We start from the raw sequence: 27,676 nt of genomic DNA, 5'->3' as shown, positions 1-27,676 counted from the left end.
ATGAATACTGTTAAATTTAATTATCAATTTTGAACAATCAATTGTTCCACGGTGTAAACATTAACGCTATCACGACTGCAGCCTCGGATGATTAGGGTGGAATTACGTACGGCTTATTTGCACGCGCGGGGATGAGGTGTCAGATAAATGCCTGTATTATAATACGGTCGTTACGTACGTACGTGACGCGCGCCAAGCAAGCTTGCATGCGCAAGGATGCCACGCTGTGTGCGCCTCGTAAGGTGAAAACGGGTCAAGAGGATCTCGTCATAAGAAAGTTAATACCGCATATGTCGCAGCTTGCTGAGCGTGGCGGCGCAAGAACGGGCCACTTTTAAATGATAAATTACTTCTAATGGCGTCAGTTTGCTGGCTGGCGTGAACTTTGATGAGTTTTTATCCGCGAGGCACGTCTACCCCTCGAAGAGCTTGCGTCTCATGCGAGCTTAATCCCGACAAGTTTAATCATTGTGACGCCCCGAGTTTTGTCACGGTTAATCTTGGTAATCGATATGGACTCGAGACGAACGAGGAATTCATTTAACGGCCAATATGCGCGGCTAATAATCCCGTTTCAAGTTATCAGGCGACGTACACGCAGACGTCGTGTTTCGCGAACGTCTCAGGCGCGACTTTAATCTAAAGGGTCTCAGCTAATATTAATGGTTTTCTCAACAATGAATTGCCGTTCCCGTTCCCTCTGCGAATGAACCCCGCCGACGATGCGCGCAGGATTTCCTTAACTCGATTTACATCCGGGTGGCTTAATTGGAGAAACGGGAGCCGTTACTAGTCTCTATTACTCTATACTAAATTCCAATCAGCGTGCTGCGATGGCATTCTCCGCGATTGCTCGCTGCGGCGATTTGATTCTAATCATCGTCTTATCTTTGATAACGCGGAGTGTTATTCTGGATGGTTACTTTGGTCTGCATTCTGCAACTCCAAGGCGCACACACGCTGACACGTTGACATGTATCGTTGATATTTCGCCAGGCACGATACATGCCATACGACATGGCTCGCGGCAGTACTTGCATCTTGGCGTTTCCGAGACGATTATAGTAATTGTGTCGCGATGTTATCGATATGATATTCCCAACGTGTGCCGAAGGAAATTACAAACCTTAAAGTTAAATAAACATGAAAGAAATTAATTAACTATGTAATTAACTGTCTGAATCATTGGCGCTATTCCACTAAAGTGGCACGAAAGCTTTATGAGCATAAAATGCTAAAAGACGAAGAAGTTGCCGCCATATTAACGTAACTGAAGGCATATTAATTACCTCTTTTTAACGTGTCATATATTTCGCCGTAGAACCGCGTTGTATATCTCATGAAAGTTCGGTGAGCCAGGAGGAAATAAGTGGCAAGTAGTGCGCGCGAAATAAACGGCATTAAGACAACTAATTAAATATTTTATAGTAGAGCAGTTACAACTTTACCTGTAAATCTTGCGGAGAGAGAAATCTCATGGCTTGTGAGGAAGGGCTCGCTTTACAAGGCCGTAATATGAATTGTAAAGTCTTCGTAGAGCTATCTCGAGCAGTACTTGGCACCATCAGGGGCATACTTGGGATGGATTTTCGTCATTGTTTCTGTTATCATCGTCGATTTAATGCAACTTCTCTTCCCGTAATACGCCTTCATCGTTCGCTTCTTCTCGCTGTTCCTCGAAAACCTGGAAAGTGCACGAATACTTGTACTTAGCAATTTTGTGGTAACGTAACTGTTGCAAATCCTCTCGAGATTGGAACAAATACATCTCTCTATGTGTGCCATCTGTGATCTGTATATGTCTATCAGTATATGTATGTTATTCTTTAAGAAGCGATTATCGGACAACAGATTCATTGAACCGTCACTGAGTTAATAATAGTTCCGCACTGCAAATAAATCAATTCACAAGAACGATCAGCTTCAATATTTCTCGATTTCTATAATATACATCATCCGTCGTTATTACATCCTAAATCCGACAATTTAATACTCAAATTTGTTAGAAACATATGAGTTTCTTGGAACGATACGATCTCTCGGGTGCCTATAGATCTAAGCTTGATGTTTGATGATCGCGATAGAGATATTCCGCGAAAGTGCCACTTCGCGCAAGAGAGAGGAGGAGAGACTTATTACTTCAGCAGCGTCGATTTATTCAGAGGGAAATATGTACATGATCCTCTCTGGTTATCTCCTCGCCGCCACGTAACGCGCGACTGTAACGCGGGCCACGTCGGATGTAAGTCGCATTGCCGGCGACAGCTTGATCGTTCCTTAAATTACTTTCCACGCCCGCGAGCATTGCTCATGGCGGCGAAACGTTTATACTTGTCTCCGTCGCCACCCCCGCGCGTCATCCTCGAAGGCATGGGATGCAATCCGCGCACTCGTTTAACTCGCTTGCTGTTTACCGCATCGCGAGATCGTATCCTGTCTTATAACAGTGCGCAACGAATGTTTAATGGACCGGTACAATAGGGTAGATGTGCACGTGCCTATGCATCCGACTTACAACTTCGTCTTACGGAAGAGGTCTTCCTAGGGGAAGAGATCTTTCTTCCATCTACCCGGTTCTCCGCCCCCGTGGTCGTTGCCTATTCTATTCTACGTTCCGCATCGCGCTGCGCTTGCGAGCGCTGCGAATTCTCTCTTACTGCACAGCGTGCCCAGCTCCTATCCTCGATACGCTCGTAAGTCGCTACGAAATGTCGTCTTGGGGCGAAAGTTCGCAGTCGCCGTAATTGAGCCGCCATATCGCGTGCAGTTATCGACCACGAATCTAGGATTGCTACGTTATACCTTTGAGAGTGATTTCCGTGAATGTCGGGCACAGTTGTACTCGCGGGTACTCGCTGTTAGCCTACTTATGTTTCAGAGAATCTTGAATCGAGCTGGCGAGGATGAGATACTGTGACAATATAGAGTAACGAGCGACGCGCAACTAATATAAAAGCATCCATGAGGTGAGATGAGAGATGATACGTGTCAGCCCTTGTAACATAATTATTAAAAAATTTGATTTTAGCTCTACTTTTTTTTACGCGAAAAAGCGAATTTGATGCATTAATATCAAAGTTCGGCGTTACTTTTATGTGAATTTTGTGCGCGGTTGCGTTCAGATAGTAGTGATTGCGGTATTTCACATTTTAACATTCTACAAAACGTAATAATTCTGAAAAAACATACTTGTTTGTTTGGTTTACAATAGGTCAGGATGCACGAAATTTCGCTTTAATTTGAGGTAACTACCCATGCAGTTAATTAGCTGTTCTCACGCGTCTTTCCGATAATCCTCGTTTCGTGCCTGCTTTTTCAAGCGGCATTCTGACTTTTCGTTCCTTCTACGTTTCTCTAGCAATCAGCTGTGTCGATCGATATATTGGATGTAGGAACCACTTCGAATGCTTGTTCTCGTGCCGTCTCGATTATGTTCGTTCCCGAAGGGTTCGTCTCATGACTTCTTCGACATTTTCCCGAGAACTCCTTCCGAGAGGATCAGGAAAGGTCTTGGGATGCGTCGCAATCTACTTCTGATTTCTTGTAGTTTAATATTGTTAAGTCTAGGAGTGACGTTGTCGGAGTGACAACCTAGTTTGAAGGAAAGCAGCCAATGGAAAAATACTTCCTTCTTCATAGATGACATGTTTTACGTAACATTTCGCGATTGCACTATTTTATGATAGTACTGTCACATAAGAATCATGTAACATGAAATCTAATCCTGCAGACAAGATGGAAAGTGTTACATTCTTTGCCAACTCTTGCATTATTCATTTATTATAATTACTGTGACAAAAATATTTAATATTAAAAATTGATTTACTGAAAAATTTCTATTAAATTTCTATTAGAAAGAAACAGAGAAGAGAAATAAATTCAAAGGTGGAAGAAACGGTGCGCGTGAAAGCGAGGGAACAATCTGTAGTAAAATCATGTTTGATCAAGAAGCTTATCACTGAATAAATTGTACACTCGTTACGATTCCTTATACAGAGTAAACTTTATACGAGAAACGAAAGAAGGGAGCATATATTAGCAATGTCCTTGGTCGTATTATATTCTTGCTCGTACAAAAGCGCGAGTTGACTCCCTCGTTACACTGGTAAAGCCATTAAATTTACATAAAAATGTTCCCTCGCGAGATCAGGCCATTCGGCGCGGGTGCGAGGTCGAAGAGGCGAAGTTTATCTCAGAGTACGGCTTTATACTGTCAGATTAAGGAGTTGAAGTTTAACTTTTCGTCCGAGATTAACTGCTAACCGATGTGTTGGTATGTGTATTACATTTCTCGAATGACTATATGAAAAGTCATTATAATAGTAGATTCCTCGTATTCTGTCCTGATGATATAATGCGAAAGTAATCCTATAACAGTCTCTTTTGCGGCCCATAAAGTTAAACCATACAGAATTATTAGATAACTGCAGTAATTTCAGATATTATGGCAATGTACAAATTTAATCAGTTAATTCTCTTGAAATATACTTTATAGTTGAACATAACATTTAGTTTAAATTAAATTTCATTTTAAATTAATATCCTTATGCAGCTTGTCACGCGTGTATACTTAATTTTGCTCGATTAAGTGAAAATTAATGTACCGTAGAGTCATGAATTCGCCGAGTTTACTCCCTCGATACTATCTTTTGGCGCAAGGAGCCATTATCCATTATTCTATAGAGTCGCTAATGACAAAATAGAGGATACTCGCGGCGATTCGTATTTTCACTTCTTTTCTGGTCCGTTCTGGTGGCAGAGATGAAAGAAAAGAAAAAGGAACTGCGTACCCGAATCTCAGGTCCCAGAGACCCATTAACGCGCCAAGGGAGAAACTTTCCACGCGAATAATGCAAATTATCCTCGAAACGCCCGAAGGTAGTCGCGCGTCGCACTTTGTCTCTCCTTCCGCTCGAGCCTTTCTTCCTCCTGGTTCTAGCCTTGTAACCAGCAGCCTCTATCTCGCAACACTCCGTTCTTCGTTCCCTTACCTGCCTGCCCGCTTGCAATTGCCTTTCTCCTCATTTCCTACTCCCTTCGCGCGAGATTTAATCGTTTGCACGAAAGTCCGACCTCGCGACCGAAACGAGTTAATCCGTTTACGTTAATGCGAGTAGGAACGCGTGAAAAATCCGCTCTGAAAGCAGAACTGGCGCCCCTTTTTCAGGCGTATCAACTATCGCGAGACAGTTATAACTTGATGTTGAGGGAGAGAGAATCTTGATTTTTTTCTTCTATTTCGGGTGGATAAGAAAATTGGTCGATACATGTATTGTACAGGTGAATGCAAGCCAATATATCTGCAATTCTTTGTTATAATATAATACTCGAAATAAAATATTACTCAGTACAAAGCGACTTGATTAAAAAATCGCTATTTCGCGCAGATAACATGGACTTATTTCCATGCGGTTGCTGCGCTGCTTACTTAATTCTAAAAAAATTGGCGCGATGCGAAATCACATTGGATTTGAAACAGCCGTCGTAATACTTCATGATATTTTGTTTGCAAAATGGAGTTGCAAACGTTCTTCCGTCATGTATCAAATATCACGAATCTTTTTGTTCCAGTTGTTTTCAGTTACAACGTGGAGTGTCATATCCAACTAATTAGAATGTTTGCAACTCTGACGGATTTTTGCGCTTTTAATATTTTTCCAACGTGTACTGTTTCTTGTGTTTCTTTCTCTCTTTAGGTACGCGCGGTACACGTTCTATCATGATGGAACTTTTTATGTGAACTAACGTTGCGTTACATTCTATAGAGTTGGCTAGCGCATTATGCAGCGTTCATTTTGAATGTACAGCACAATCGTGCAGTTAGTTCTTTATGCACGGTGCATTATTCATTTTCTTTATTCTTTTCGATACACGTATCTTGTTCAGAATATTCTAATGTAGGTAATGTACAATGTTTTACACGATACATTGAATTTTCTTCGCCGCACGATTGCGGAGCACACAATACATATTTTATGTGTATAAAATTGTACATTTGCTAAGCTAAGCTGATAAGCAAGCGGAATGGTTTTAACAATGACGGCTGCTGATAGACGAGGCTTGATAGACGGGATTATTTTGGTAATGCAGGCGCATTATGATTATTATCGCGACGTAAACGGGTGTGAGATGTGATACGTGGCGAATTGCCATCGTTAATTCAATTTGCGAGCCGCATCAGCGAGAAGTGCCCGGACGAGAAGAAAGCCTCTATGCGAAATGGAGGCCATTTGAGATCTTATCGGAACGTGTCCGTCCGCGTTGCAGGGCGATAGTTTGATTCTCCCTCCATTTTTTATCCAACGTCGGTCCATAAACTATTCCTCGGTCTCTAGGAAAACACGTCATTTGCGTCATGATTCAGTGTAATTGAATCAGCACTTTCGTAGCAAGAGCGATTCCAAGGGTAGCATTCGTACGAATAAAATATTACAATTAACCATACGGAAAAAATTCAGCTAAAAAATTTACACAATAAATCGATTAAACATCAAAGTTTATTACCGTAACTTACGATGGACAAAAATGTACCGATTATTTGATAGCCTTCGAAAATTGCGGTATTGGTACCAGGAAATTTCTGGTTTTCCTGCGCTTCGACGAACAGTTCGATATATAAAACTAATATTTACGAGCGCGCTGCTTTCGCGGCAGTAATATTTTGTCTCTGAAAATTGCGAGGTTGGCACTGGGACACGAGGGAAAAATGTTGTAAATATTGCTTCATCATTGACCTATAGATATGCCTAAAGATAAAAATAAAAGATTCAAGATTAATGTTTGTTTTTTGCTCGATTAGAACTATTTTGCCTTTTAACTTTTTTCCCTGCACAGTGATTAAACTTTTTACGTTACCATATTCACATCGGTTAACGTGTAGCGCACAACCGGATTTTCTTTTCCACGGAAATGGCTGATTAAAAAAATAATTTAGCTTGCTCGAAGGCAATATGCAAGATGCTTGTCTTTAGCCATAGCGTAAATTGTTAGCACACGGGAGGCTAATTTGCATACGTGCACACAAGAAAATTAAATTAAATTTTTTCATCCGGAGAAAACAATTTTTATAATTTTGCGATATTATCGATCCGACAAGATATTCTTGCCGGTCCGCGACAATGAACCCGCTAGAAACCAACACCACGAGCGAAATGTTTTCTGGTAAAAGCTTCGTGTCGTATCTTTACCAATGCACTATGCACATCTGATAGCGACTGCGTCACTATAAATTAACATTGTCGCGCGCGCAATCATGTTACTTTCAATTAGCGAATTTTTAGATTTTTGACGCGCATGAAAGCATGGACCGTGAATATTGCGACTCAAAAATTTGGATTTACTGAATTACCATATCAAGGTTGGTATGTTAAATGTCCAACGTAGATCTCATTCTGGTCAGCTCATATTCCACATTCCCAAGACGCGGTTAATGGATTTAGTTCACGTACAAAATGGAGTTTGTATACACGGCGCGCGCGATAAATTATGACGTAAGCGTTTTACCATGAAATTACAGACCGTTCTATTTGAAAGTGTAATCGTGGAGTGCTTGATGGCTTGAAAAGGGAATGATGGAGCATACTCATAAATACCTATGAAATTTTTATGGAAACGTTATCAATATTAAAATTTAAAGTTGTCGAGAGGTGGTCGCAAGTGGTATTAATAGTCTCGCGAGACTTATATACCCAAGAGAAATATACGTACATATTTATACTTGCTCTTTCAGTTGGCGAGTAAAACCACTGAATAATATGAGAACAGAGGAAAACGAGCAGCGTTCGTAAGCAATGCACGACATTATCGACGCAACAATTTAACGATATTTTTATTGATTTAGTTTTTGAGAGGATGTATACAGTTCATTTTCTATACATATATTTTTTCAGCGGATATAAAATTATATTTTATATGCGAGTCTTTTTATACTGCACCATAATATAAAGAATATAAAATAAATATGATAAATCCAATACGTTTAGTTAGAAAATAAAGTGACTATGATATTGATGATATAATATATATCGTTTACTCGGTTTTTTCATGTAGTATGATCCGAATAAAATCTCTCTACTCGGATATAAAACCGCGTAACGTTATCCTTGGTTCAACGCTCTTTTTTTCCTCGTTATCGATAAGTAGCCGGGGACAATTTGCATTAACCCGGATAGATGAAGGATCGAATTGCTTTTGAGTTATTTGAGCATCCGAGAAGGAAAGTTTCTCTAATAACGAAATGTTTCCGTGAGACGAGAGTCTTTTCCTCCTTGCGGGTGCTAGACAGATTTTTTAATAATAAAATATCCTGCAGCATTAAAGAAGAGAAAACGATGGGTGGAGAGAGAAAGGGAGAATATTTGGTGATCTGCATTTTTGATACATCATTGTACGACGATCCAAATCGACCGGTTCTTTTCACGAGGGTTAATCATCCGCGTTCCTTAACGACGCCAACGTGTTACGCGGCTGCTTAGTCGGCAAACTTCGTCTGATGGTCTCGAGGTTGAGTAATCAGGCCGTGTGGCTAATTAGGTCGTTAATGAACAGATCGATGAACGCTGGCCGTTAGAAGGGTTCTCTTTGACGTTGCCCGAACGATGCTGCCGGTGGCCGGTGCCAACAACGACAATGGTGGCGAACATGTGAAAATGCTGGGATTAATGTCTACCCGGGGCTTTGCCGCGAGACCATGGTCGGATAATGACTCTTTGGGAGTCCAGCAGCTAATAATTTTTCGGGGAATTTCAGCGAGGATACAGCCAAGAAAGAAACTCTTAGGGGAAACGTATCCTTTTCATGTTGTGCGATATAGATAGCACATTTTTATCGCCTTTAGAAGTCGTAGTGAATTTTCCATCAAAATATTGAGTTTCGGAAATGTAACGTCATACGAAGTCCAATAGGATGGATGGTCAATCATTGTTATTTGTTTTGTGAGCAAAAATTCGCTACGATTCCGACCATTCGAGCGTTATAACTTATTTTTCAGACAAATCGTTTAAAATATAACTTGAGAAAAACGATTCTTTCATTTGTCGTCTCCGCGATAATTGAACGTCTGAAACTGAAATGTCATTAGTTTCCATATAGATTGGCCTTCGCGAACAGGACGATGAATCTGACGTGAAATGACTCGACACGACGTGACAAATCGTTTTACAACAAGCTGGCGCGCGACGTGCTTCGCTCTCGCATGTCCGTTCGCGAGATTTCCTAATGTAGACTGATCGTAGAGCGTAGGGAAAGTCGCTCAGTTATTCGTAACGTGAACTGAAACTGGAACGTATCGTAGCATCCGCGAGGATTCTACCATACAGGAAGCAACGATATGTCTCTCTTCAGTTAAAACATTGCGCATTATATCGAAGAAAAATTCGAGGTGTACATGCCGGGCACGTGCACTGCAAGATAATACGTCGATCAGCCACTCGTTAGAAAGATCGCGTTCCGTGCGACGAAAATCGATCAACGGACGCCACTCTTCGCGACGTGAACCCGCATCACGGCTCCGTTTAATCACGGGGCATCGGCGCATCGACCCCATATCACATTATGGGTTCAATCGCGTTAGTTTCGCATCAGGTCCTTTATAAGATCCGTCGCTCGGAACGATGAGAATCTTGATTAATATCGCACGCTGGTCTATAATATCGCACGCTGGTCTATAATTCTTTTTGGCTTATCTAACGGCATGAAAATATTTCTTTCGTGTCTCTTTCGCTATTGCTTTTCTCGGATCATCGTTGATGTTGGTACTTTAAACAAAATTTTGAAGAAGAGTCTTTTTATTTATGTTCGCGATTACCAATTACGACTACGATACTCTTTTTGTTGTCAACGATGAATTTCTTGGTGGGTCATGTATCGATCCACTGATATCATTCCTAGAATAGTAGATCTGTAGATGAAATTAGTATTGGACTTGTGCAGATTAAATTTGGACGTGTACACATACGCCATGTGCAAAGTTCGAGCAAAACGTGAGGCTATCGTCCATATTTGCTTGCCATCGTCGTCGCATTGTTTCGCTTTTCCGCTTGCACACATGCAGATAATACGATTTCGCCGCAGGCGTGGATATTGCGTACCGGATGACATTGTTTAAAGAGTTTTCGAGTGTTTGTTTCGCTGTACTACTGTCGAACTTTGTCGTTTCCGGCAACTGACAGAGCTTTTACTTTCTCTTACAAAGGCTATTTCTTTTTTTTTTTAATGTAGCTAGGTGCAGAATCGAGTTTGATTAATATGCGGTGTGCAAATTGAATTCTTGTTAAAATTATTTTTATTTCGTTATAAGCAGCATTCGCATTTTATGAAGATCGAAAGAGGGTAATTTAACGTACTTTGCAGGAGCGACGTTATTATCGGAGCGAGAACGCGCGTGTTAATTTCAACGCGTAACGCGTGTAGGAATTAGCGCGCGTTCCTTTATTAGCGGACATTTCGGTAAAACGGCCAAGTGTAATAAGCCGAATGCTACCGGTCGACTTGTGCATTATCGCATAATGCAATATTAATTCAAAGAGCTTTTGAATGAAGAATGAAGCGAATGAGAATGCGCGCGCGAGAAAAAAGCTACGTCCTCTTTACATAATAAGCGGGTCCGCTCCTCCCGCCTGTTTTTCCTTCATCGTTCTTCGTCGTTCGTATCTTTGTCGCTTCGTCCCTCGTCAACCTGCTCGTTCGCCTGCCACGGAAATTTCTTTTCTTTCCCGACTCTTCTCTCGCGCCGTCGCCTCCCTCGTTCCCGTTTCGTTCGCGTTTATTTTTTCCCCTATCTCGGCTTTATGCCTTCGCTTTCTTCGTTGGTAAGGTAAAGTAAGAGAAAGGGTGCGATAGCGCGTGACGTTATGGAAGTTATCTGTGAAATAGGAATTTGCAGTCGAGAGAAGGACGCGAGCACGAGGGAACTTCTCCGAGGAAAATGGGCCGAATGTCGAACAAAAAGGAAAAGATAAGGCGCGATACGGGCGTAATTAAAATCTTGCTTCGAAAGAGAGAGAGAGAGAGAGAGAGAGCATAGACATTGTGCAGTACGACATTACTAATGCTCGTCGAATGGCGATTCACTTTATCGGCTACTTTCTTTCACTTTACTTTCTAATTAACTGTTTCATTAAAATTGTCGTCGTTTTTATTGTTTTCTTCCGTCATAATAAATTAATATTCCCAGGCAGGGACTTACTTTTTAAAAAAAGTCATGTTGCACGAGGAGGCGCGGAAGAGAGGATGCGATACATCTGATTTATACTGGTTCATAAATATCCCTAATCTATACCGGAGGCATAACTCTTTCGTCCTATCCCCCCTTCCTATGCTTTTTGCCCATGTCTCTCTCTTTCTCTCGCGTCCGTGGTTCGTTACTGCATCCTTCATCCTGTATCTGTCATTCCCATTTCTTCTTTTTGTTAGCCTAGTTTTCCTTCCTCTCTGCATGCTTCGACGGAGCGATAGAAATGCTCATTGCTTAAAATTGTTGCTTGGCCAGCGAGCTTGTTATAATGGACAATACGTGGTTTCATAGCGAGATATTTCCAAAAGTTATGTTTCTGTTTTTATGCACGTAAAATAATGTAATTATATTTTTGCAAAGACGGAAACATGTACGCTCGATACGTGCAGCAGTTTCTCGAGAGAGCAAACGCCCGCCCGAGTAGGTAAAATACAATGCTCCACGTAACGACAGGATGCGGCTATTTACTGTTACGAGATGCGATGCGCTTTACGAGCTGTACCATTGCCAGATATTTGCATTGTCGTCAGAATAGCGCGATATATACGTAAATTCAAGTTCCCGCAGAGATCCGGATGTGTCAGTTTCCTCAGAATTTACTCTATAAACTAAACGAGGTCACCGACGAGCGTGAATGATGAGCACGCATGGGCGCCCGATAACACGACGTCATTATCGTGTAATTACGAAACTTAAATATCCAAGTGAAATCTTACTAATTAACTTTAACATTAACGAAGTTCGCTTCTTCTTACTCGTTGGGTAATCTTTTGAGTATTACTGCTCGCCATTCGCCTGCGACTGCTCGTCGCTAGAAAATTAGGCGGACAATTTTAGTCTTATCGCTGAATAATACGAGGATCGTTAGGCTGCGAATCATTAAATTCTAAGATGCACCAAGAATGTGATATTTTACTTTTGTATTATTTATTTCTGTATGCATGTATGCGTAAGTAAGTACGATGCAAATAATGAGCTTATTATTTTATGCTACGCATGACAAACATGATAAATTACCTCGTGATATCGGAGTATGTCAAACTTTTATCGAAGTATCAGTATTATGAAATTTTCCTTTTGCCAATTCGCTGTCGCTCGCATGGATTCTACCGTATTCCTTCTGTGAGATATACAGCAGAGAAGCACGGATGCCGTGGTTGACTTTCCTGTTTGCCGTAGTATCGAACTTTAATTAAGTCGGCCTTTCTCCTTCTCTCCCACGCAGTTTCGTTGCGGATGACGAAATCGCTGAGAGACAAACTCATCGTCTCATGGAATAATTACTACTGAGAGACATCAGTATGCGCAGTCATCTATTACCGTATCCGCCTACCGCAATGTTCAAACTTGGACGAAGAGAAATGGTGAAACGAAAATGTATATATATGTATTACATTTTTGATGCTTTCGAAATTGTTAATACTTCGAACATTCTTCTTTGCATCGCTTCATAGCAGAAATATGATTTATCTTGGGCTATAAATTTTTATCAGAAAATTACTTAAGATATTTTAGTTGGTATTTGCTTTGTTATGATTTCGACGATCGCAAATATTGGCAAAACGTCATCTGGTATATAATTTTATTCGTATTTATTGTACGACTGCATTTTATACTGTGAGCAAATGTATGAAGATCGAGTATAATGTCAAACTTTTGTAGAGTCGGGAAAAAAATATTTATGTGCCATTTATTGTCGTATTGAGTGGTTCTTATGTGATATGACAGAATCCTTTACTTTTCTTGCCACTCATTGGGTGATATTAACCGTTAGGTGACGCATTTGTGTAGCGCATACAAAAGCATTATATTTTGCGCTTCTTCCGCCTTTATTGAATATTATTGAATACTGCACTCAGCCCTGTGAGTATCGACATAAAGCGCATACAAATGCTTACAATATTCCAATAATATCGAAACATTGATAATACTTTACACTATTTTTTGGCTATTTTTGCATTCGCATTTTATTTCCCATATTTATTTTCCTATATTTAGCTAGATATTTATAGGTAGGCGATGTCATAAATAGCGGGAAATGTTATGTGAAATAAAAGTATTGGAGATATTATATATGCACGATAAATTCTATACATTTTTATAATACTTATTGAATGTTTCCATCAGTTCTCGCTAATTTATTATGGTTCTTTATTATGGTATCTTTTGTTTCGTTACGTGCAAAGTATGGCAAAGTATCGACAGTTTGGAAGTTATCGACACTTGTTGCTACCCAATCAATAAAAACGTCAATAACCGATTACATTTAAGCATCCCAGGTGCATCCAAGGTGCACATCCTAAAGAAAAATGATTACTCAGCCCCATTCGTTTGTTATCGCCGCGTGTAGAATATCGCAAATTGTTGGCCGTGCGGGACAGTGCGATGATTAATCGGCGAATTCCGTGATACGGCAACAAAATATGGCAATGTAATGCCTTCTGATTTCACTCGAACGCTGACGTGACTTTTTGCATTGCACGCTTAGGGAGAGTATGGGAGCAAGATTTACAGATTCATCGGTAGCCTGGTGGAAAGCGATTTATTGTTGGCACGTATCGACATTGAATACATAATGAAATTATTGATTCTCCACTGGTGTGTGCATTAGTCATGCTGTCTATGCTAGCAAACAATATTTCTGAGAGACGAATTTATGGGTCTGGATCTGCATACTTTTGAGAGCAAGTTTTTTCGTTTCCCTCTTCCTCTCTCGAATTTGTACGCTCGAGATTAATTGAATGTGTGCACGATTTACGAGACGTAAGCGCAAATAATAATTGGCGGATAGCACGCGAATCTCCGACTGCGATGCGTTGAAGACATTCTATTGGAGGAAATCTTGTGTACTCGCGTAACGCGGCGCGGCATACATCACTTAATGGGTTCTTCCATTACACACGTAATGCGAAATCGCATTAGCATCCGGGAAACGCTCGGCTAAGTCGAAACTCAGAATCATGGACCGGATACGGGGCTTTCCAGAATTTGGAAACTCGCTGGCGATTACGTTAGTTTCTCGCAGAACAACGTGCATACCTATACCCTTCTTCGTTACGTTAATGAACGTACGGTAATCGGACGGTGGCCATTGTATTCAAATGTCCGCATCTATGAATGCAAAGTGTGCATTGCTATAATCTTGCTTATTTCAGGCAATGACCGCTTGTAATTATAACATGTTTTCTTTTTTACCTCTTTATCCCAAATACTCGAAAAAAAGTACAAACTGTAGGTATGTGTATATATATATCATGTACATATGGGATTACACGTTGTACATCGCGCGGTACGCGCTGTAATGTAACGAAAATCGAACAATAAATGTATTATCTTGGAAGTTGGTTCCACAATGGTATATACCTATCGATGTACGTATATTCTGATCAATTCCGTTCCGGCATCATGGAAATGAGAAGAGCAGGGCCGCATCGTGATGTCGATACAAAGAGATACCGTATACATCTATTTTCCCTCGAACCGTGTCGAGACAGACCGCTGTACAATTGGCCAGTACGTATACGTGGGCAAACTCCCACGTATTTGAAAAGAAAAGAGAAATGGAGAAAGAGAAATGGAGCGGAAGAGTAAAATAACGAACCAACAGCAGGACAACGAAATGTACCGTATTTTATATTTTCGAATAATTGGCGGACCAAATAGTAGTCGGATCGAATTAATGACTTGCTTACCTCTGCGTGCTTGCTATCCGCGACTGCCCAGAATTTATTTATTTATCACTTGTGTATCTCGGCCGATTTCGCACGAATAGCGCGTTTGCGGACATAAACGTCGAAAATTACAATCAAGCCCGATAATCGAATGTAACAACGTGCGCGGCAACGTGTAGATTCAACCTGCTGATATACTTTTCCCTTTGAAAGGTATTTTCGCGTTGCTACGAATAAAATTTTCACCCTGGAAATATGAATTGATCAACGAGTCCATCCATAAAAGGAAGAGTGGAAGAGTAAATCCGGATTGGACTGTATTTTTTTAATGATCGCATTAAGTCCAGATCCGGGCCGATTATGAGAAATACGGCGCGCGTACGATTGAAATAATTCGCGTAAAATTTCCGCGACATTGGATATTGCGTCGGTACTCCTGAATACGTATGTGTAAACGATTGCGAGCTGAAGCAAATGTCTCTCCATTTCTGTCGCCAACACGCAGTGCGGATCAGCCTGGTAATCGCAAGTACGAATTGAACGACACGCGCGTCAGTTTAATAGAAGCGAGTGCGAGTACAAGCACGTAGATGTACGCTTCTCTCTCTCTCTCTCTCTCTTGTTCTCTATGAGGGCATACATATACGCAACGCGCGTACATGTGCACACAGGTATACATGCGTTCCCACGTGTTCCGGTGCAGTTTACTCAGGTTTACTCAGGTATAGCTGACGCATTGTGTATAGAGATAGATTATGTATTAGGAATGCGGATGCATAATAATAAGACGCGCGCAGGAAATGCCTCAAAGGAATAAGATTCTCTCTCCCGCTGAGTTTCCAAATTAATGTGTACAATTCTCCAGGAAGTGCACGGTCGACTAAATTTTTACGACTTTTTAAATGGACAATATATGATGATAATTCACGCTGTTATCGATAAGCAGTTGTCGGAAATCGACAGAATGACAACAGTATTATTTTGCCAATTCGAATTCTTTCGTCGCAATCATTAGGGTACAACGTGACACGCGGATAATTGAACCGATAATTGTTATCGTGATCATTAACACGGTCAGTGTTAAAGGAACGCATCGATAGTGCACGCACGCATCACTGAAACTGTTGACTATTCATTGACAGTCCATTTTAACATTAGAAGGACGCGGAGAGAGATTGTTGAGTTGCTTGTGTCCAACTATTGCCGGTTCAATGAATCGTTTAATGAATCCGAGCTACCTTTTCTGCTGAGAACGCTCGGCTTACACACCGTGTCTCCGTATGCGTGATGAATCATGATCCAAGTTGACAACGTGTGTGTCAGTATGCATGCCACCCTCGCAGGTTACCATTAATAGCACATCCTTAGTGAGGATATTATTATCTCACGACAGAAAGTCGACAGGAAGGCGACGAGTCGACGAGAACACACTCTCGTGATCTCGCGTAGATCGACTGTGTATTTTCGATACGCGTCGTTATTTTATTATACGAAATAATCATTTCAGTGGGATTTTATAATATAAGATAAGAGTGCAAATGTGTATTTGGCGAGGAGAATATAAAGATTCTACCCTGTTCCATCAAACTGCCGTTAGGACGCCTTTATAGCGTAACAACGGCAACGGGCATTTGTCGAGCCAGAGTGCGGTTTGTGCATTCGAAACGCGATGGTCGGTAGCCAAATGGAGAAGAGACCGCTTTTGCGATGCGCCCAACGGCATAGGATATTGCGATGGTACATAACGCGCTTGCATTTTGTTGATTCCACCGTTGCACGTTTCTGCTCGCTGCAATGTATCGTCAAAGTCGCGTTGGAAACGATCAGCGTAAAAGTTTGCGAAGGAGAGTGCCGCTATAAATCCAGACGTACAGCCGCGCCGACGGGAAAATAAAGCTGCATCGATCCATTTAATGCGATCAAATTGCACCCAGTCACCTCGCTTATATCTCTTAGACACTCGACGCGAAAGCTCGTGCAGCGAGACTCTATTTTCGTGATTTTCTTCCATGTCTTACGCAAATCCTTGTTAATCTGTTACGCTATTGTCGGTGCGAGTGTGGTTGTGTGCTACGAACACGCTACGTTGCTTGCTTGACCACGACACGCGACAGTTGCCTTTATCCTAGGCCATTGTAGCTGCAGCTACTTGATTGCTGTCATTCTAACATCAAAGCATCATGAGTAAACGCGTTGCGACCCGACGCAACGCAACTTTCATCCGGATCCTTCCACCTCCTCCTTATCGATCCGGCTCAGCCCTTCTTCGACTTCGATCCCTTCTTTAAATCGACACTTATCGTGATGCGAGATTACGATTCCCTGTACGAGAAAATAGTTGGAAATAAACTGCGAGATCACAACTGCAATCTGGTTCTTCATTTGGTCTTGTTGATTTGCACGAGGCTTCTACAATCGACGTGATTAATAACTTCGAAATCGGGAGCCAACGGGCTAACGGGCTGGTTGGTTCCCTAGCTTTCGCGAGGTTTATTGAGCAAACATTGGCCGAAGTTGCAGTTGCGGAACGTCGTATTTCCAAAGTCGATCGGTGGGCTCACCTATAACAGGGTGGTGAGAAGGTAGTAGTCAGTGAAAAGCGTGGCACGTTGCAATCTTTCTTTGATTTTTCTTTCCCAGTTGTGTACGGTGTACGTCAGCACATATAAAATAATGTATAGTTAACATTTATGTTCAAACAGTTGTGCAGCTTGTACAAATTGCGACAAATTACATCGAGGAGTTATAAGTACAGCAAGTTGGTTGCCGTTAGTTTAGGACAATCTAAGGTAGCGCTCGAACTCTTGTTTGCTAACTTATCTCATAACATCGACGTTATCAGGCAATTCTCGCGATCGATTGATTACCTGTACGTCCTTTAATAAAGTTATCCGACCGTACACTTCACTCATAATAGAATTACATCGTAACGTTGACGCAAGTACAGGAATTACACATTCTGATTGCAATTATTAATCCATCATAATGAAAGGTTTAAAGAGAAAATGCTAGATTAAAAATATCGACATTCTGTCACGAGGTAGGACGGTCATTATCGTCCTGATTGCTATTTTTTAAAATTTTCGCATAGTTTTAAATTTTTATGTGATTCCGAGATATCAATACATAGGGAACGCTGATGAATATGCATTACAACAACTTGATGTGTTTACAACGTGTTGAGTAATCCTGTCTGCATAATCGGCCAGTGGTCGTTTCGATCGCGTGTTCGCGTTTATGCCGATCAACGGGGAGATTTTATTCCCCCTCACCTCGTTCACTTTGTTCGCCGACGACGCGACAATATACCGATCGTTTCTATCCGCGTTTGGCGCACTAGCAATATCCGTGTCGTAATTTGCTGAATCGCTCAATCTCTTTCTAGTCCAGCAGTCTTCTGCTGCCAATCGGCAAGGGATCGCGCTATCGAATGGGCGGGTGGAACATTAGTTATCGGTAACAAGCGCGCGGAACAAGTACGTTACAACGTACCGAGGGCATGTTCTACACAACCATAAAGTACGCGTCACACCATTCTATTTGTGCGAAACTCGCAGTCCTGGCGAGGATTTGTTCATCGGTTTGTGGATGGAGATTCCAAATAGGTCGCATCGTGACAGATTGAGCCGATCACAATTCGAGTTTTTGAACGCGCGTCTATATCCGCCGCATGATTGTTCGCGATGTACGAAGCAAGCGATACTCTTCAACATTTGTGAAAATGACGTAGTAAAATACTTTTATTTTATATTTCACAGCGCAAGCACGCGGGTGTTTGTACATTTCCGCAAGCACATATGCAAAACATCAAATTAGTTAAAAACATTGGCTTTCGGATGCAGTTTGCCGACGTATTCCGACTTCCGGCTCGGCGAGTTCGCCTTTATTCCTCCGGCGAATCGAATTTTCTACTGTGATCCGTCCGACTCGCGTGTTGTTCCGTCGACTCCACTCTAGTTTGTCTAGTTCAAACAACGGCGAACAGTTAGATACAGGGGACTTTTATTCGTGCCGCCGGTGCGGTGCCGCAACTCGTTACCGACGTCGGCACCTGCGCCAGATGGTGAAATAATTTGAAACTCGCGAATAAACGACAGGTCTTCGGTTATCCCGAAGGGACTAGGTAGGAAAACTGAAAATTGCTTGGGTTTTCTTAGTTCTCGTCTCTTATGGGCGAGACGGGATCGTAAGGCACAAAAGCCCTTGTCCTTTACCAGAGTCGCGGGGGGAGGCGAGGACGCTATATGTGGAAGGTGACAACTGGTGAAAGAGCCGCCACGGGATCCGGAGAAACTCCGAACTTGTCGATAGATTCGTTAGAGACCGAACCGGGCTTTCGCCTTCCTCATTCCCTCTCTCTCTTTCTCTCTTCTCCATGTGCAACCAGGGAACTGACTGCCGAGACGCGTACCGTGTTTTCCACCCCGAACTTCCGACCAAATTGAATCACGCGGAATTTCGCGGTAACAATCTTCTGTTTGACTTCGAGGGACCGGTTGATTTACCCCGTCCTCGGGATCCGGCCCTCGACGTAGCCGTCGGGGTCTGCCGATCTCGAGTTCCTCTCATTGAACACGAGCAGAGCTTCTTCAGCATAACTCGATCACGATGTACTGAAGATCGCGACGCAGCACCCGTACCAATGCCGAAAGATAGGGACCTTGTTAGATCTTCGCGAGCATGTTATTGACGCGATTTCTCGAATAGCAATTGAGTTAATCTCGACCAAAGTGTAAATTGGACACACACGCGTGACGCAAAAGATATAAAAATGTATAATATATTATAATGCTTTAATGCATTATATTCATATATGATATTTTTACTATCGTACAATGACGCGCGTTTCTGATATAATACAATATTAAGTTGCCACAGATGTTGCTTTTTATCAAGCGAGATATTGTAGATTAGCGTAGCAGTGTAAACAACTCGTGTAATGTATGCAATGCATATACAATGCGTAAATTGTAATGTGTGAATGTATTATTCATAACTCACCGTGCATATAGTTTGAGATTAAATTAGTTTAGGATTTCCACAGATGTCCTCCGGTTTTCTCGCGAAAATGTTTCTCCATTTGAAATGTCCTCGTGGATTTTTCAAATCTGCCCCAATTTCGTATATATTTACGGTTCGCGATTACAAATTTACATATTCGTATTTTAGAGTTTTGCAATGACAATTTAAGATTTTATTTTTACAATTTTATGATTTTAATTCTACTTCTGAGATCTTGTAGCACCTATCGTATTTGTACTTTATTCGCGAAGAGAGATGCGAGATTCTCTGCTGTGTACCTATAGCTTGTATATATATGACGTTGATTTCTCTATCGTGGGATGCTCTGTGTACTACGCAATCGGGTAAAGCAGAGGCAGAAAACAGGAAGCTAGCGTCAAGTCCGGAGGGAATCGTTTGATTTGGCAGGAGCGTTTGGCGTTCGAGGAAGTTCCTGTTTAATGATGCTTGACGGTCTCGCTCTGTGCCTTGTTAATTACCGCATGTTCATTGACCGATTATCGTTCTTATGTGTTGATTTTCCTGTTCCGGATATAATACTGATGTAGATGATGATTAATTTTTCTGATTACTATGAAATTGTAGTGTGTAATTATTTACTTCTCCCATAAGAGACATAAGTCCTAATGATTCTATTTGAAAATCATGATGTAAATGAAAGAAACATTTGATTTCTGTATTTGCAGGTAAATTTACTGCGTACCAAGTTTGGGAACAGAGATGAGTTGAGGATCGATTACGATGTTGAGTCGTCTTGCGGCCGTGGTGGCCTCCATTTTGGTTCACCAGATACATTTCCTGTGCACTATCAACGCTTTGGGTAAGTTACGAAAAGTTTGACATTTATACAATATATTACGATATAGGAGAATAGTTTTATCATAAGCAATCGTTAATTAAATTATTAATTAAATCGCTGTGTCTCTTCTCACGTTTCTTGACACAAAAGAGTACAATTAGTAGAATTAAATGGATATGTACGCACGATATTTCTGCAGCTACTATTTGTTTTCCTAGCTTATTCGGGGAAAGCCAGTTAGTCTTTATTGTCAGTGAAAAATATTCAGGCGCAGTAGAGAGGAGAGAGTGTTGGAAAAGAGAAAATCAGATTATACTTCCTGAATAACGAGCCATGGACCGAACGGTCGGTGCCCAGACATTGTCCTATAATTTTCCAATTAAGGGATTGGATTTTCATAAATCCACGAGCAGCGACGGCTTCCATAAATTTGACGCCGTACCAAGTGACAAACCGCGGTCGACCCGACGTACTTTCAGATCCGAGGCGGCTCTTACAACGCTTGGTTGAAATGTTGAAATTGAACGGAAAGGAGGATGAGAATCATGCAATTGGTCACGATACCCTTGAAGAGAAAAAAAGAACGAAGGAAGACACGAAAATCTATTTCCCTTTGACAGAGATAATATAGGGTACTTTTTTCGAAACGTATTCGACTTAGTTCAGCAATGCTCGCTATCTTTGAAACACGGATATATACGAGTATATTATAAGACAGCTTTAAAAATATCTCGGTCTGAAAGTTTCTCATTTTCGTTTTATATAGGAAAGTAAATGCGAAAACTGATTTTTTATTAATATACATCAGGCACGAATCTATTCTCAGACTTTTATATTTGAATTTAATTATGATTGTCACTGCTCCTTCGCTTGCATTATTCTTTAAAGAGATGCGCGAATTTTCACGCGGGACGTTAAACCGGCTTTCTTCCACATGCGAGCGCCGTTTTTTGTCGCGGGTGTTGCGAGGTAATCCGCGCTTGCGGACGTATCTAAAGCGTATTTCGAAATCCTGACCAGTAACCGGGTTTATCCCTTCGTAGAGATTATGTGTTCCGTCTTTCTAGCGGATATTAGAAGTCCGTTTGCTCGATTCCTTTTCCGGGGTGTCTCTCTGTAGCGAAGGGAGAATTTAACTTGTTAGATTGGTACAACCGGTCCTCCGTAGTTGCTGGAACTGATACATCTCTCGAGGATTATCCCATCCTTCTACGGAGAAATAGTTAGGTCGAGACCTTGGAACGAAGATGGAGAAACTGGTAAGGGACGGAGCGGGAGGAAAGCGAGGCAATTCGTCAAGGCGAGGTGAAAGGGAGTAGCGCAGGTCGTTCGCGATCATCTGAGAAAATAATTTCGGGGGGAAAGGTGCATCTTTCACATGGTCGGGATCTCTTGGATTCTCGTAGAAATGGAGAAGCTCCTCGGCAAAAGATTCTCCGACTGCCGCGGCCTGTGAGGCTGTGAGGAGACGAAACTGGTCGCGCAAGACTTGCGTTTGAACCGTCGAACTTGACGGAGAGAGATATTGCCATTTCCTTGCGTGGTCTCTTCTCGGATTCTATCGCGGTCTTCTTCATTTTTCTACACTTTGCTTTTCTCTCCCTCAACAGCGCGCTTCCTGTCTTTATAAGAGACGAGATTGCACGGTTTCCCGTTATTGTCTCAAAAAACGACGACGCTTGGAAACTGGCTTTATTACTTTTCTGTTCAACCCGCGCGTACCGTGCCAAGCTATGTAAAGCTATGCTTATAAGACGCTTGGTGCCTTGAATCGCGTGCGACAATAGAGGAGATGACACGGCTGTAGAGATTCCAGTGAATAGCATTGAAATGTATCGTATAATGCTATTGTATTATCACTTGATTTCTGATTACAGCGTCACGCCGTTCTCATTTGTTAGAATTAAATCGCGACACTGTATCCTCATAAAAAAGAATAAAGAGGAATAACATATATTATCGCGATATATCTATATTTATATATTTTTTAAAATTTTAATTTAAGGGTGAATTCGTTTCCAATTCATGTTTTTGAATAAACCATGTGTTCAATTCCTACAATATACGCGCTGTTCCATGTAAACTTTTTAATTTCTGCTTATTACGAATAATTTGTTTAGATAATACAATATTGCTTTGTAGCAACGTCGTTTGCAAATACCTCGTGATGGGACGTTTACTTTTGCCACATGCATTTGCGCTGAATTTTCGCAGTATTATTTATCTATTTGAATGTAATAAAAACAAGTCGATATTTGTGTGTGCATTCTCGCGTTTCGAAGCTATTCCGCGCTGCATTAATACAAGAAAATATACTGTTACGAAAATCTATATTATATTTTACCATATATAAATATACGAATATGCGGTTACGCACTTACCTCACTGCACCTTATATAAATATTTTATATTTTGTCATATAAATTAAATAAAATATTGTGCGAAAGAGTTATTATATATTAAAAAACTTCTCCTAAATCAATATTTTCTCTAAGAGATTTTTACAGTAATCTGTTTTGTGTTCGTATATGCGTACGAGTGTTGTATGTGCGGTTCGTGGCATATTGAGAAATTCACCACTAGTTACGCAACTTCACATGGAGAATATATATTTGCACATATCGTCTCAAGAAGTTACGTAGTCGCGTGTGCTACCTACTGATAAGGTCATTCAATGTGTCGGCAAGTAAAGGGATTTGCTCCGTCGCATTGCATCGGGGTGGAAAGTGAAATCTTTTTCAAGTCGTATACAGCCTCGCGTATTACTTTCTCCCCCGTAAACTTCATTTTAAGATAATTTAAAAAGACGTTTCTCGATGTTTATTTACTGAACGCATATTCTCGATAAATTTGCACCGGTTTTGTATATTTATACTGTAAGAAAAATATGTTCTGTTGAAGATCTATGTTATATGAACTGTATATTTGCTACTACTTATAAATGGATATTTAAATGTTTTTTTAATTCTTTTTCGCAGGTGCAAAGCCATTTCTGGGAATTGATAACTTGCCACGCTCGTTTTGGCATGAACTCAGTTCACCTTTCACAGAAGTAAGTATAGATATTAAATACACATATTATAAGACTGGATTAATTATGAATTTATTATAAATTTTATGTATATTAAAATATAATATTCCTTGATATTTGAATTGAAGAAACTTAGTTTGTTTCTAATGGCGCATGTATAAGTCGCTTAATTTGAAAGTAATGTAAATTCACTTTTGAGATATTATAAATTTTCAGATGAAAAGGATATAACAAGTTAGTTTATTTTAATAAAACTTTACTTTTAGTTTAATAACTTTTATAAAACTTTTATACCGATACAATATGTTTGAACTGTTAGTTAATTATATATTTCGAACTATTTTCGCCACGGAACGCGTATTTATCAATGTAAATAAGTTTATGCGCTGCCAAAATTTGCAATTCGAATTGCTTTTACATTCGCTGTTTGAGCGTTTCGTATTCACCGTTTGCTATATTTTGAATGAAACGTTATACGTATTTAGAATTAACGGCAGTTGCAACTAGTTTGTGCCGCTTTAAAAGCGAAGTACAGTTTCTCGCATTACACTACAAACACGTTAAGTTAAGTTATAAAAAACGTGGATGTGCATTTAAGTTTTTATCATAGGTTTACGAGGTGGATGGTTTCGTGACTGAAACAGACGGTACTCCTGAACCGAGACCATTTTTCGAAGATCCAGAGAGCAATATTACTGTACAGCTCGGTGCACAGGTCTATATACACTGCAGGGTACAGAATCTACAAAATACTCTTAAGGTAAGTTGCATGTGCTTTTATCTTTGAGAATATATACATTTAACGTAATGTGCGCGCGAAAACTCAGTTTTACGCGACCTACCGCAATTTGCATAAATACACCGATATAAATCTTACTAATATCCTACAATTTCTTTTTTATATACATTTTCTGTTTCCTTCTTAATTTTTCGTACGTAGAAAAGAAAATACTGTTTTATTATTAAACACGCGTTTTAAAACGCCTCCGTGTGAACAATAAGCACGAGTGACAGTAAATTGACAGTAAATATCTAAGTAAATGAATAAACATGACAATATAACAATATTTTCAACGTATGCAATATTACATTATGTTTCTAAAAGCCAAGCACTCAACACTGTTTTACGAAGAGGCTGTTGATTTTCTCATCCCCTTTCTCTCATGCATAGCTGCTATGTGGTACTCTAACTCATCCTAATTCTCCCAAAGGAAATTCCGTGGATAGCGTTGAGATATTTTCCTCCTAATTTTGTGGCTGTGTGCTGCTCTATCACTATGATACGCATGATAGTTATAACATATGACCCTCAGTGTCCCTTGTGCAAGCAAATCTCGCATGTGTTTGCTCAAATTATATGAAATTATTTACTTAGTAAACAAGCTTTTATTATATAAATGCATATAACATATAATTTGTTTGCGTTATGTTACAAAAGTTGAAAATTAGTTATTAGTTATTAATTTTCATCGATATAAATTTATTGAGTTTAAGAATTTATTTCTTAATGTCCAAAATTCAGTAGAAAACTCTAATAGTTTAAGTTTTTGAAACTATTTCGAACTTGATATTGCTGAGGCTTTTAAGACAAATAGCGGTGGTTTATTATCAACATATTGACGCAATTTAAATAATTCCGCTATGGTTCTTTGCAACGATAAAATTGTATTTAAAACTCATTTTTACAATAATCTCGGTAATTTACAAATGAATTCATTCTATCGCTGTTATTATCCTTTGTTTTATCATATTATTCTTTGCTTGCGTTTTTCATTTTTTTAGAATCAAGTAATTTAATATATTATATAGAAATTATATTAATTATATTACGAGGGGAATATTATTCGTACTTGATTTCTGTTATGTCAAACTGTGAATTTAATGTTTGAGGAAGAAAACACGTTGCCGGTATGTGAGTTGTCAGAAAAAAAAGTGATAAGTGCATTGTTACATATACGATGTATTTGGATCCATAAATCGTGGCTGAACTTACCAATCTCTCGAGCAAACCTCGGGTCAGGTCGCATAGGAAGCATTCGCAAACAGTCTAGCAGAACATTTCGCTTGTTGGTTCGTGAGTGTTCGAAATTCAATCTTTCTAAGTGAGAGTGCGGTGGGTGCGGGTTGAATGAAACAAGTTGTTTCATACAGTAGGATGAGAATTGTGCATGCTTGCCTTTGCATTGTCGTAAACGTATTTTTAAACTCGATTTAAGAGTTAAGATTCTCTTTGAACTTATTGAGAACATTTAAAATAAATAACAGTAAATTTTTAATTATTATTATATGAAATATTAATGAAATTACGCAAATAAAATTGCATTATGCAAATATTTGCGAAAACGATATCAATAAATTAAAATTTCTACACTCAGAGAAATGATTTATTTGGAACAAATAAAATTTTGTTCAGACGAATAAATTCTCTTATTTATATATGGGCCTAATACCATTTTATTAATTTCAAACTTATTTATTTATTTGGCTGTCAACTAAATGAATTTATTAGTAGTAAATAAAATATGTATTTACAGCAACAATATTTTCTTCTTTGAATAAAAATATATTTTATTTTTGTATATGCCTATTACTTTCTGGTTTTATGCAAAATGGAAATAAAAATGTTACTTAAAATTTGTTTATTTGGACTTGAACAACTGTAAAACTACATGATTTTATGTCGCCTTGCTTATCGATGTTCTGTAGTTTTGTCCTGATTATCAAAATATTCGAAGCTTTCATCCTCCTGATGTATCAAGATACAGACGGATGGATTGTCCAATTCCGATTCACTTAACACTGAAATCTGTATCAAATGAAAATATCGCGTAATTAATATACAAAGATTATAAGCGAAAGATAATCGCAGTCTTCAAAAAGTCGAATGACGAAAAAATTATGTACGTAGTCTACCTACGTACGACTGTTAAGATTAATTACAAAAGGGTTAATTACATTAAAAGGATTAATTACAAACTTATCGTAAAAATACATAACCGTTTTCAATATTATCAGATGAAAAATGACGACAATTTGTTTAAGAAAAACGTTATAAACTTACATTAGCTTTGTAAGCTTCAACAGCCTTCTTGTATCGCAGCTGATCACCAATTGGGGTTATTAATAAGGGGAGAATATAATCCGCCGTGGTCTCTGTAATCTGATTAATTCCGATTTTGTTTTCTGCAATTAACGTTAACACATTGGATCACACAATTATAACTGAAACGAGGAAAATATTCTAAAAAATAATGATCGAGTTCATTCAAATAAAGTTTTATTAACAACGAAGAACATTTACTTCATTCTAATCAGAATTTATTTCAGCCAAACATGGCCTAATATGATAGAAATAAATTATTTATTTGGATGAGGACAAAGACAGGAGATGACGAAATGCTTCGTATTCATCATATAATCGACACATTATATGCATTACAGATAATTATACATATTATTATTTCTAATCAATATATTTTTCGAATGTCCATATATTTATCTAATCCCGATCAATCATAATGTTTTTTAAAAAAGAATCATTTGATAGATAGGTTATGTATGTAAAGATTATTATAGTGCTACGTTCTGTAACACGCATATACGTTCATTTATCTATAGTTTATAGATAATGCATGCATGTGCATTACGGAACGCAATATTGGTGTAACGAAAAATAAGTGATAATAGTGCGCCGATCATTCGTCGCATCTCACATGTATGTTTTATGCAAAAAATTAGAATTTGCAATGTACTTACGTTTAAAGATTTCCGTGTAGCTCTCCAAATCCGAACTTCGTAAAAATTTCTCCATCTCATCCATTTTTACCAAAATGTTGGTAAAAACACACGGCAAATGTTGGCAATCACACGGAAGAGATGCCACATTCGAACTGTTGCCAGCGGTCGCGGCATGGGAGGGA

At 39.7% G+C, this 27,676-nt stretch overlaps 1 protein-coding gene across 10 annotated transcripts in view; it reads left to right on the top strand.

Annotated features, from left to right (window-relative positions):
• LOC105282517 overlaps positions 1-27,676 on the top strand; it is a 74,892-nt gene that overhangs the window by 10,316 nt on the left and 36,900 nt on the right. For all 10 annotated transcript variants that reach the window (XM_026968740.1, XM_026968739.1, XM_026968738.1 and 7 more), the window contains 3 exons: positions 20,613-20,746; positions 23,704-23,777; positions 24,367-24,516. In XM_026968740.1, coding sequence (XP_026824541.1) covers positions 20,668-20,746; positions 23,704-23,777; positions 24,367-24,516 — 303 coding nt within the window. In that variant the 5' untranslated portion in view covers positions 20,613-20,667. The remainder of the gene's footprint in view (positions 1-20,612; positions 20,747-23,703; positions 23,778-24,366; positions 24,517-27,676) is intronic.

This window comes from Ooceraea biroi, chromosome 4 (assembly GCF_003672135.1).
Source record: "Ooceraea biroi isolate clonal line C1 chromosome 4, Obir_v5.4, whole genome shotgun sequence".
In the NCBI taxonomy this organism is placed as follows: Eukaryota; Metazoa; Arthropoda; class Insecta; order Hymenoptera; family Formicidae; genus Ooceraea; species Ooceraea biroi.
The sequence above is the reverse complement of the archived record's forward strand: the minus strand, read 5'-3'. Positions and strand labels throughout refer to the sequence as shown.